At 38.0% G+C, this 13,024-nt stretch overlaps 1 protein-coding gene across 2 annotated transcripts; it reads right to left on the bottom strand.

The window, feature by feature from the left end:
• Nucleotides 1-5,989: 5,989 nt before the first annotated feature.
• LOC137391413 (negative elongation factor E-like) lies at nucleotides 5,990-10,779 on the bottom strand. Of its 2 annotated transcripts, none has more exons than XM_068077879.1 (7): nucleotides 10,649-10,779; nucleotides 10,338-10,446; nucleotides 9,343-9,446; nucleotides 9,083-9,166; nucleotides 8,375-8,571; nucleotides 6,744-6,903; nucleotides 5,990-6,530 (listed from the first exon to the last, which is right to left on the bottom strand). In XM_068077879.1, the coding sequence occupies exons 1-7, from the start codon at nucleotides 10,727-10,729 to the stop codon at nucleotides 6,456-6,458; spliced, it is 810 nt and encodes a 269-aa protein (XP_067933980.1). In that variant the 5' UTR covers nucleotides 10,730-10,779; the 3' UTR covers nucleotides 5,990-6,455. The 2 variants fall into 2 exon arrangements, with proteins under 2 accessions (XP_067933980.1, XP_067933979.1); XM_068077878.1 differs by having other exon boundaries at nucleotides 5,990-6,533.
• Between the last annotated feature and the right edge of the window lie 2,245 nt (nucleotides 10,780-13,024).

Below are 13,024 nucleotides of genomic sequence, written 5' to 3' on the forward strand. Positions count from 1 at the left end.
ATAATACTGAAATTATCAAATGAAATAACAATTTTCACATCACTTATCAAGTTACTGTGTTAGTGATCAGCTAGTAAACTGAATAAAGTGGGTACTTATGTTATTGCTATTTTATATACTTTATTCTTATTGTTATTTATTTTATTGTAAGATATCCGAACGTACAGTTTTGATACTCATACCAATATTATAGGCCTTCAAATTTCATTTAAATGTCATGATGGTAGCATTTTACTATATGTAGCATTCACATTTTATATGCTGCTTTATTATATTATTTTATTGCCGCATTCTATATGCTGCTTAGGTTACAATTTCAGAATAATCTTGCAACCCTAAGTTACTTATTAATATAACCTGCTGATGTATGTGTAGTATGATGTAGTGTATAGTTTTATAACATTTTAAAGCACCCTTAAAATTATACATGCGTAAAAAAATAATCATACAAACTAGTTCCCGCAATAGACAAGACTTTACAGCAGGTAGTTTACTTGAAAAGGTAGTTGTAAACGTTCTAAAAAACAAGACTTGAGTCTGCCATTACCCTACTTTTGCAAATAAAGCCAATCTCTAAAATATTGTTAGATATAAACTACTTATCTTAGATAATATTTTAATTACAACATGCCTTTGCTCATTTGAAAAGTGTTAATATTTGATTAAAATGCATTGACATCAAAAAAACTAAAATAATACCAGCTAATTCAGTGTCTATGCAATGTGTATATCTATATACCTTTGCACACTTGCTTCTCAAACACTTTACAGTAAAGTAGTTGTCGAAACTTTTATGAATAAGCCTAGAAAAAGTAGAACTATTTAAAAGCTTAAAAAATCATAATAACAGTATATTTATGATTTTTAAAACCTACCAATTTCTAAATGGTAGGGTGAAAATTACTTTGTTTATTTACTAATCCAGCAGTACATGATCGAACCATAACAGCTTTTTGTAATGGTATTAATTAACTGCGTGCGACATTTTAATGCTCGTAATTGTGATCTCGTCAGACCGCCAAGGACAGTCGCAGTGGAAGCGCGCGCAATAAACAAGTAGACTACAAACACGAACTGGATTGAGATTCTGATCACGCTTTGGCAGTTAGTACCCCTCCCCCTGGCCAGCCAGTCCCTGTCCCCCTGATAAGCTCTGGCTTTTGCTACGATACCAGTACACAGGTAATTGGCCTACGATACATATTATTACATGGTGGCAGTCGGAGTTTTTGGACCCTGCTCTGTTAATTGGTTATTTTCTGCTTCTGCTTTTTGTTTCTGTAGTTTGCTTCTGTGACTGCTTGGGATTTTCATGATGAACAGTGGCTTGAAAGCTCCTGGAGAGCTTTCTTTTGAGGGTACTATTGAGAACTGATAGCCAATGGACATGGTCAAATAAGCAACAGGAAAGCTTCCGAATTATTAAACGCCTACTCACGCCTGAACCAGTCTTGCAGTACTTCGATGTAACTAAGGATGCTCATCTGCAGGTTGATGCGTCGAAGAGTGGTCTTGGAGCTGTGTTGCAACAGGAGGGTAAACCTGTTGTCTATGCATCGAGAAGCCTAACCGAGGCTGAGTGCAATTACCACCAGATCGACAAGAACTGCTTGCTGTTGTGTTTGGCTGTGAACGTTTTCACAGCTATCTATATGGACACAAGGTACATGCACAAGCTGATCACAAACCTCTGGTTCATATACTGAACAAACCTCTTCACAAAGTGTCACTAGACTACAGAGATTATTACTGAGGCTTCAGCAATACAATATATCTGAGCTGAACTATGTTCCAGGGAAATATCTTTATACTGCTGACACGCTGTCGCGTGCTTATCTCCAAAGAATTACTAGCAATCACGCTGACTTTGAGAAGGAGATTGTAATGGTTCACAACTTGGAAGCTGATGCTGGCACAATTGACACTATGAGGCATGCTTATGCTGACGATGGTGCAATGCTACTGTTAAGGACTGCCCTAAAGGATGGCTGGAACTGGGCAGTGCGAAGTCAGGCTCCGACACTTCTACAGCCTTATTGGAACATAAGAGCTGATATGTATGAACTAGATGGCTTTCTTTACTTTGAAGAACGTCTGATTGTTCCCAGCTCACTGAGAAAGTCAATGTTAAAATCTCTTCATGCTGGACACCTGGGCATTGAAAAGTGCCGAGAACGTGCTAAAAAGTAATTCTTCTGGCCTGGAATATTTGTTGCTATAAAGAATGAAATTATGGGCTGTCACAGTAGTGCAAGATTTGCTAGACGCCAACAGAAAGAGCCACTCATGTCGAATGAGTTACCTAGCCTTCCTTAGAACAAAGTTGCTATGGACATCTTGGAGTATAAAAGCTAAGACTATCTAGTACTTATTGACTGCTATTCTCACTTCCATGAACTGAGACCACACAAGAGGAAGACTACCGAGGATGTGGTACTAGTGCTAAAGTCTGTGTTTGCCGTACATGGTGTACCAGTATCAATCTTGGCTAACAACATGCCTTTCAACAGTCAAATCATGCAAAGGTTTGCATCCGAATGGTCCTTCACCATTGTGACCTCAAATCCTCACTATCCGAAGTCCAATGGGAAGGCTGAGCGTTATGTGCAAACAATAAAAAACTTTTTAAAGAAGTGTGAAAAAGAGGGGAGGATGTATAGCGGTCACTACTGAGATAACGAGAATCGCCAGTGACAGGATGTTCACTCAGTCCGGCAGAACAGTTGTTTAACAGATCAATGAGAAGTGACCTACCAATCACAACTGAGCTACTCAAACCCGTACTTGTTGAACCAGCTAAGACTTTGGCTGCTAACCAAAAAATGAGAAAGGCATTTATGATCGCCAGGCACGGACTCTAACTGGAATGCAGCCTGGCATCTTTGCTCTCATAAGGACTGATGCAGAAAAAGAATGGTCTCGGATGTAATCATAGATCATCATGACTCTCCATCCGGAGAAACTGTGTTCACTTGAAACCTGATCATGCTCGCATGACCACAGTTCCTGCTAGGAATGCTGAGGCCCAGTATTCTCTCACAGATAACAGTGATGGCGCAAGCTCCCGCCAAACCACACCTGAAATACTGCCTCAACCTCTGACATCTCCCAGAAGTCCTGCGCCTGTTTCTAAGCGTCAGCCTCGAGCTAATCGCGGAGTCCTTCCATCTAGATACACGGACTTCCACATGGAGTAGGCGTTTGGCCCACTCCAAGGGAGTCGGCTCTGGCCATTCCTTACCACTGTAAATAGTTGATAGTTACTAATCATGTGTTATCATTTTAACCTATACTTATCAATTTGTCCCAAAACTACAGTTGAACTATTAATATTCATTTAAAAAATATTCATTTTGTCAATCATGCTTGAGAAGGAAGATGTAATGGTATTAATTAAGTGCACGTTACATTTTAATGCTCGCAATTGTGATTTCGTCAGTCCGCCAAAGACATCCGCAGTGAAAGCGCACACAATAAACAAGTAGACTACAAACACGAACTGGATTGAGATTCTGAACACGCTTTGGCAGTTAGTACCCCTCATCCTGGACGGCCAGTCCCTGTCCTCCTGATAAGCTCTGACTTTTGCTACGATACCGGTACACAGGTAATTTGCCTATGATACATATTATTACACTTTTTTTTATCTCAATGCATGACTAGCTTAACATCCTTTAATAACATCACATGCTACTTATGCTCTTAACACTTGCTGATAAAATGTTATGTTTTTGCTTTACCATTTTTATCACAATGTGCTTATATCATCAGATTTAAACGCACATGGAGAACATAAATGGCTCACCCTATTACCGTCAAAAAAACTAACAGACGTAAAATTACTGAAACTGTTCGCACATCGAACTAAGCTAGCTCAGGTACTTGAAAAAATTAATTCACTGTGGTAACTGATGACATTAACGTTAGTATGTTGTTTGCACACTTGCAGTAACGTAGCACCAATAATAACATTCTCTGTTGATATGCTATAACCAAGTAAAGTTGTATGCCGTCAATAGAATAATCTGTAAAAATAATCTGTGTATTTTATAAATTACATGAGAAATTGTTCCACGATTTAGGTTATAAACTGATGTGATTTATAAAACGAAGTATCTAGATCACTGGAGGAATTACACGAACTATATAAAAACTTTTCATGTAAAAAATTAGTCACGTAGGGTGTACCATAATAAAAATCCGTGTATTCAGTGATGAAACGCTCTAAAAATATGTAATCTTCGTTTCTTAGTCGAATAGGCTAATGCGGTATAGCGCACGGCATAGGCTAGTCAAATGCGGAAATACATTAACAAAGCGTTCATACTTGAAGCGCTGATGTAGGACTTGTAGTCGAGCTGCGAACTAATGTTACCGTAATTGAAGAGCAGGCGATTTTGTAAGAGGCTCAAGTCAAGGCCAACCAAATAATGGCTCAGCGCACGCTAAAGAAAGTCGTTATTAGTAGCCATAGGTAACGCAATTCATACAGTTTGAGGTGGCTTGAGACTATTTGTTGGCTAAAATTATGATGAAATACAGTACGTTCTTTTTGCCGTTTGCCATATTCACCTACTTTTTACGTTGCTTGCAGTACAGTTGTTCTCGTGAGATTTTATGTCACTTTGTGTACAAATATAGTGAATTTTTATTCAAATATTATACAATCTTATAGATTGGTAAAAGCCGACTATTTACTAGTTTGCTTTATATTTGTTAATTTTTTGTGTTGGCAAATAATTGTCTGCGGTCAACTCACAAGACTAGAATTATGCTTCATGAATCATCAGAAAGCTGTATCCAGATCTTAACTCATGTCAATCCGTTCAAGTGGAGCTTTTTTGGTACTGTGTTGAACAGCCAGAGGACAACCTGTTTAGCAAGCAAATACATTCTAGAAAGCTACATTTAAAGCCCGGTTACATGGTTAGTATGGTATGTTTTAGTTTAGTAAGCTAACAAGCGACAGGAAAAATAACATGCAGTTGAAGCGAAGGCTTTCAGCAAAATACGCTATGTTGTCCTCTTTCGTGGAGATGTTGAAGTGTTGGGGAGACAACTCCCAACAACTGAAATCAAGTTACCATTTTTGGGTAAGCTTGGGTCATGACCTCACTTTTGAGTATTCTTGAGCCACAAAACCTAAACATGCTGATGCCCTGTCCACTACTGTTGATTATAAACTGCGAAGAACTAAGACAGTGATGTTATCGAGATCAGGAGGCAGAATAAATCAACTACACATCTCCTAAATTTTCAACAGTACACACAACAATGATACCATAACAGAAATATTTGTCCCTTCAGACCAAATTTTCTGTGTGCTTCGAAACTCTGCTTACTAACTAACATTTTCACAGCTTACTGCGTAACGATTCATGTAATTCTATAAAAGCGACTTAAACAATCTTTACTAGATCAGCAAAAAGTTAAGGTTTTGTTATTTGTATCTGATTTACACTTGTTTTAATACAAATAATGATTTAATGTAAAGTATTTGATCCAAAATATTTTTAAAAATCATTGTTTACACGATCTGATCTTTTTTACGTCTTTATGTTAGGAAAGAATTTGTCCTCAGTGCATTTGAAATTGACTCACCATGGCACAAGACAATAGACCAACATCAAAGAATGTCCTGCAACCTGCTCAGAGTTCTTTGAACAGCATGATTGCCTTTTTATCAAAATGATCAGCAGTTCGTGTATTTTTTTTTTGTAAAGAATTAAAACATGTATGCCAAAGCACAACTAGCACATAGGTAGATCTATAGGAGGAAGAGACGCATGCCCTTTGGATATAGAATCCTGTTTATTGTACACCTTCATGTATTTATCTCATGTTTGGGCCAAAAGAAGTCACCACGACAGATCTTATAGTAGTACTCAGTTCTTGTCCTAATGAGTTGGTATTGTAATCAATTGAGAATAGATTGACTAATCTGGCCCACATATACCTAGCGTTCAGCATACATCTGACTGATACTTAATAACTCACCACCAATTTATATGCAGCTCTGTGCATTAAATACAGCAGTATACAATATAGAATACTAGTGTTACCAATTTTTACAACCGCTAATTTTCTTCAACATAAAAATATTTGACAAATTTTTTTACAAGTGTGATAAAATGGCAGCAACGTATTCATAACTATGATAGAGAGATCATCATGCATCAGATAATTGAGATATGTCTAATCAATATAGCCTTTAAAATGGCTGGCACAATACAGATAGGTCTAGAATCTGCTAAAGCAACCAGCACCAATGTTTGGTTGCACATAAAAATAAATACGAAGATGGTGAAATTTGTGAACATTAATACAGACTTCCTTTTCTATTTTCATTTACTGTATCTCTGCCCCGCTCATCATAATAAGATGGGAATAAGGCAGCCAAACCTCTTCTACATGACAAATAAGCTGATGTAAGTAATCAGCTAACGAAATTGAGTTCATTCAAACATGTTGTCATCTTCATAACTGATCATGGACCGATCTGCCACTTGTGGACTTTTCTGGTCCGGTAACTGCTAAAAGAATATTGAAAATCATGCCGTCATACAACTACGTACAGAGCATTGAGTATAATAAAAGTATCTGTGGATTCAAAAGGGAAGGACTAAAGGGTTGTAGATGAATGAGGAGAGTTACAGTTAATGAGATGAAGTACACAAAGAGAAAGATTAGGTAAGGACTATAGCAAGGGCTGTTCCACATGCTGGATGCTGTCAGTATATTACCTGAGGGTTGTTCTTATCGAAATTAACTCGACTTTGGAGGCTGCCACGCTGTCGTCTCGCTATCTCCACCTCCAGCATGATGCCACCCGCTGTCCTCTTGTTAAACTGTGCAACAGCTTCATCAGCACTTTCCGCAGTGTCAAAGGTCACAAAGCCTGACCTGCAATGCAGCTCAATGATAAGTGAGTGTACTAGAAGACAAGCAAAGCAGGTGATGGCACAAAAACTGTCAAGCATTGAGCATGAATACATACATTTGACCAACATGTTCCTAGATGTTATCTGTGCGTATGGATTTAAACGAGAAATAAATCTTAGCTAATATGACTGTGATAAATCAGTCCAAAAATATATTTAAATATTTCTTGATAATTATATACCCTAGGACACTTATGTATTCGCCTCATCTAACTTTCGCGGAGTCATCCTCTCGCGAAAATTTCATGCGCGAAACTAAACAATCATAACGAACGAGCGAAAAGGCGAATTTAAATAGGTTTGTTCATGGATAGTCCAAGAAACAAATGGCAGAAAGCGATCAAATTGTATTCTCGACCTCACCCACACCATTCTACCTGCGGTTCACGATTACAAACTAGTCCCAAATTGAAATTTATTTCTTATCGGTGAACCAGGCCCGTATTCCCTGGGGCAGCTGGCCGGCTGAGCCGTCCCAACTTTTTAGGAACTTTCCGTGGCTAAGTACAGTCAAACTCGGATAACTCACCCTCGGATAAAATGTAACATTTCATCTCAAACACAAGGTTAACTCGAACGGATTTGTTTGGTCTGTTCCCACGCAATGATAAATTGCTTCAGATAACTCGACCTCAACATCATTTATTCGAAAAGTTATTTGCCCAACGGCTATGGAGACGGTTTTTATCGCTGTAGAATATCACTTTATTCCAAGCCATAGAGACAAACATCAACTTGTAGTAGTTCTTAGGCGTCATTATTATCATCATCAGTGGCAAAATATTCTTGTTAACGACTTTTATAAAGGTTTACAAAATATCAAGTTTTACCAAACATCCGCTTGGCCATGTCCCATCGAAAGCGTGGAAACTTCCGTATGAACTTATAAAATCGGCAAAATTGATCTTTGTTAAAACGCTCAAAAGAAAAAGATGTCTTTTTTCTGAGCGTTTTAACTGCGGTCAAGTTTTGCCTATTTTAATTTAAAAACGTCTCGTCAGTCACATTACCTAAAACAAAACAAATCTCAAAAAATAGAAAAATGTTGATACTTTCCAATAAAAATTTTTAAAACTTCACACGAGAGGCCCGGCTGAGGCCCTACATAAGAAAAACCTGTTGGGGGCTTACACTGCCCCCTCAACACCCTCAGGTGTTCATAACTAGTCGCCTAACATTAGCCACCCCAATTTGCAACCAGTGAATACAGGCCTACGGTGAACTGAACCTGAGGAATCTAATTATGTTTGTTTCACTGCATTTATTTTCACATCACTATATTTTCGCACTCATCAGAGCTGCGAAATTAAGTTGCAGTGAAATTTTACTCTGTATGCTATTCACGAAACTAAATACTAGCAAAATATAAGTGTCCTAGGGTAAAGTTGAAAGTTTAGTGTATATTTAGTAAATGAAATTTGGCTTGCGCTCACCGACCATTGGCTTCCATATTTATGTGTAAAATTGTGCCTCCAACTGTTGAGAATGTCTCTTTAAGAAAGTCCTCAGTAATTCCAGTACCTCTAACAAATATTCTAGGACCTCGTCTGGGTGTTGGCGGATCTCTTAAGGATGAAGATGGTACAAACGGATCCCTGAGACTGTGACGGCCTGCCCTCTTTCCATCAGACTGCATGCAAAAAGTACATTGTTTACTCAAAATGCATTTATAGATCAGTTAAAAATTCTAATCTTGCACATGGGACACCAGCTTTAGGCAGAAATGGCATGCAAAAAAAGGCACCAAGATAAAAAAACAATAAAAAAAGAATTACAAATGACAAAATTATTAAAAAACATGTGTGAATTCAACTATGATATCAAAGTCATTGCTAGGTGATACTAATGGATAAACATTCGCCTATGATTTTTAAACTGAAGTGAATGACTGCGCAATTATCGTAAGATAATTGGCAAGATCGTAAGATCACTACCATTTGATGAGTTCAAATTGCAAAAAAGCAAAGAATTTAGAAAATGGGACCACTCTAATGTAATAACTCGCCAATGAAAGCAGTTTGCCATCTTTAAATGCTCACTAGCAAATCTGAAATATCATCACACAAGCTGTACACATTTCCTATTACACCCAGTCAACCAATACGCTTCACTAGAGCGAGTGCCACTACTTATAGGCTTACCTCATCACTGGATAGAGTGGCTGTACTGTCTGATACATTGTAAGGCTTGTAGCCAGCCAATGAGGTCTGCCTGTCTAGCCCTTCCTATGATAAACAAGCAAAAAATGTTTGAGCAAAGAATATTGGTAGACGATCTCCATGTGATTGGCACATTGACATGTAGCATCAAGTTTCTGTAGGTAGAAGAGGCGGGGCTAGATTTTCTGGAATTCGGAACATTGAATGGTATGAGATGATGACCAGTATAAAGGGTGAAGTACCTTAGAGGTAGAACCTCGTCCAATCTTTGCCCTTTTAAACTGTTTGACCTGCTTTGTTGTGTCTACCTTGATGGCTCCAGCTTTTAAAAGCTTCTTCGCCTGTTCTGCAGCATCAAAACTTCATAGTTTTAACTCCAATCACATGACCTGGTAGAACAATCTAGTGTAACGAAGTATGAGATTAAAGCTCAGATGCTTTGGCTGCGTGAGTAGTTCTACAGTAGTAGTAGTGGTAGTAGTGGTTTTGTAGTAGCAGTTCTACAGCAGTAGTCCTACAGTAGTAGTTCTACAGTATAGTAGTAGTTCTACAGAAGTAGTAGTAGTTTCTACAGAAGTAGTAGTGGTAGTAGTGGTTCTGTAGTAGTAGTTCTACAGTAGTAGTTCTACAGCAGTAGTTCTACAGTAGTAGTAGTGGTTCTACAGTAGTAGTTCTACAGTAGTAGTAGTGGTTCTACAGTAGTAGTAATAGTTCAACAGCATACAAACACTAATAGCTCATAAAAACAGCACAAACCAACAAACTCCAGTTTTACTGCCAACTTAATCTAGTGTTAGAAAACACTGCACAAGTGGCCAAGTACGTACAGTTGCTCCTACCGGAAGATCTCTTAGTTAACCTGCAAACTGGTAGAATATGAGATTGCAGCAGTAGATATAAGAAGTGTACATGCTATTGATACTTGACTGACAAGGAGAAATAGACATCATGTTTGACATGTGAAATATCGCAACAAGTACTCTTCTGACAAGAACCACAAAAACCTAAAAGAAATGTGTAAAGAACAAAATAACAAAAAGGGAAGACAAATGTTATAAAGGATTATTAAGGGCGTCACCAACCCTTTAAACTTGCACATGCTGCCAACACAAGAAACATCATTCCTTACCTCAAAAGAACAAAAAGAGCTTTACTATTTTTTACTAACAATAAAAGAAAATTAGCTTTGTAAAAAAGATCGCTTGTACTGTTTTTGGCAATCAGATGACATGTTTACCTGTTGCTGCCTCCGCTGCTTCGCTTGTAGTCCGCTTCAAGTTCTTTTTCTCAGTTTCAAGATCAGGTGGACGAGAGCTGGCTGCCTTAATTTGTGCCAGCTGCTTTTTCTGTTAGGAATGCAATAATTTAGTAAAAATTTTGAAAGAGGCTAGGTATTGGGGTCCATTACAGAACAGATTAAAATGATTTCAAATGAATATGACAATTAGTTTGAGCTAAGAAAGTGACATTAGTTGGCCTTTTGAAAAGAAGGTCAAAAAATGTTACTTTCTATTGCAATTGTTAGCCTATTTAGTACAGCCTACTCACTATTTTCCGTAGTTCAGCAAACTTTCTTTGTAAGGTCAGTTCTTGTTCTGAAAGCTTGTTGGGAATTGTTACAAAGACCATTTTTCTGAAAAGACATGCTATAATTTCACAACAACACAGCCAATACCAAATGGCCACTTTTAATTAAATTTAGCATATATTCTGCTGTAAACAACACAAGTCAGTAACTTCTAGACTAGTTTTTATGCACCTGATGGCTCTACAGACACATCTATCAACACCTTAATAGTGAGGATAGCTGGAGAAGATAATTACTGTGTGCATTGAGTCAGTGCGTGTAATGCAAAATATAATGCCAGACTTGTAAAATTGATCAGACCTCCTTTAAATTTTACCAATGTCCATTGGTAGGCCTTTATTAGTGATAGCATCTGAAATTTAGACTGGTTAAAAGTGAACAGCCCAAGTATTTATTCTAATAAAAGTTTTCGCTTTAGCATTTTTCCTTCAAGATAACAGCCTGAGAAGCTAACTTTTTCCTCACACTGATCACACAAGTAAACAACCCAGGTCTCTGTTCCAATAGCACAACCAGGGTTAATTTGAAGCAAGTATGAGCTGCCTCATTAACCAACTAGCTGCCAGGTCAAGTATGGCCAATAAAGAATAACCCGGCAGCATTTTCAATGAGAAGTACTTGATTCTAATGAGTGTTGGATAAAAAACATGTTTTACAAAGCCACAGTCAGTACTATTAAAATGCAGAAACTAAGTGTATTGAAGTTGCCTACACTATGTACTTTGGTTTTAATTATCATTCATAAATACCTATACTTCCTGTATTGCATCAGCATTACTAAGACACTTGTTTTTATATTCGCGCGCTGTACTCTGTTAATCAGTTAGTGTTTGACTATGCACAAGTATATTTGTTTGAATTCAAGACACAGGGTGTCAGGTAGTTTTAGCTTGAACTACTGGTGTGCATTATTTGAATTACTGCATAACTTGGTTGCTAAGGCTAGCGAGTATCAGTTTCTTGCTCCTAAACCATTGGCAGGTGTTGATCTGCCAGCAGAATGGAGAGTGTACAATGAAGACTTTCAGCATTTCCTGGCAGCCGTTGACAAAGATAAAAGCTGACGATAAAGTTAAAATCGCGCTGTTATTGCGGACTATTAGTGAGAGAGGCAAAAACATCTAAAAGACATTCACATATGCAACTGGCAAATATAAGAATGTATTCAAGGATGTAGTAGATAACTTTGACAACTTTTGCAAACCAAGGCACAACCTTTCCAACTCAAGGGACTATTTTCTCAACTGCAAGCAGAATAATACAACCATAGGTGAATATCTGACGGAGTTGAGAGAAAAGGCTCATCATTGTGAGTTTGGGGAACAGAATGAAACATAAATACTACACACATTGGTGATAGGCCTGTATGATTTAAACATTGCTGCTAAGATTAAACAGATGAAGAAGGGTGAGTTAGACAAAATAGTGGAAATGCTTAGGCATTTAGAAGAAGCAGCCAAGGAAGAAAGTGTCTCAATAGATGCAGTTAAAAGAAATGTGCGTCACGAAGTTGGTCATTCTAGAAAATACCAGCCAAGCAAATGCACTAAGTGTGGAAGTCAAACCAAACATCCACTCAACGCATGCCCAGCAAAGGACAAATTTGTAACAACTGCCACAAGTTTAATCATTTCGAGAAGTACTGCTGCAAGTCATCCGCTCGTAGCGAGTGTAACTCTCTATTTGTTGGGTGTGTGAAAAGTTTAAAACCTAATTCGGCAGACTGAACTACTGACATTGAGATCAATAATACTAAAATATCAGATCTGCTAGATACTGAAGCTGAGTGCAATACATTTCCTGTACAAAATGTAAGCCGTATGAACCTGCCAGTGCACCCCTGCAACACCACTCTATACTGCTACTCTGGTCATCAACTTGTCCCATGTGGGCAAGTAACTGATACTGCTAGAACTAATGACCAAAGTCTGATGCTGAAATTCATGGTAGTGCCAAAAGGTATAAGGAGTGTGTTAGGTGACAAGGCATGTGTTAAACTAGGCCTTTTCTCTATGCTTCACCAGATACATTCTACAGACGAGCTTGACAATAGCACATCCTTGCTTGAGAATTATTCAGATGTATTTGAAGGACTGGGATGCATCGAAGTTGAGCATTCTATAAATATAGAGACACATATACACCTGTTGTACATGCTCCAAGATAGTAAGTCCCAGATCGCTGTATCTCAAGTAGAACACATTAAACATAGTCTTTTGGCCAACGGAGTGAAACCTGATCCTTGCAGGGTTTCTGCCATATACAATCTAGAACCTCCAATCGACCAAACAGGAGTGCGGAGAATAATAGGCATGGTTAACTACCTCACAAAGTTT

This window comes from Watersipora subatra, chromosome 3 (genome assembly GCF_963576615.1).
Source record: "Watersipora subatra chromosome 3, tzWatSuba1.1, whole genome shotgun sequence".
Lineage (NCBI taxonomy): Eukaryota > Metazoa > Bryozoa > Gymnolaemata > Cheilostomatida > Watersiporidae > Watersipora > Watersipora subatra.

Coding starts and splice junctions, on each gene's coding strand:
- LOC137391413 (XM_068077878.1), bottom strand. CDS start 10,729: ATGGTCTTTGTAACAATTCCCAACAAGCTTTCAGAACAAGAACTGACC. Junction 10,447..10,648: donor TTGCTGAACTACGGAAAATA/GTGAGTAGGCTG, acceptor CATTCCTAACAG/AAAAAGCAGCTGGCACAAAT. Junction 9,167..9,342: donor GACGAGGTTCTACCTCTAAG/GTACTTCACCCT, acceptor TGTTTATCATAG/GAAGGGCTAGACAGGCAGAC.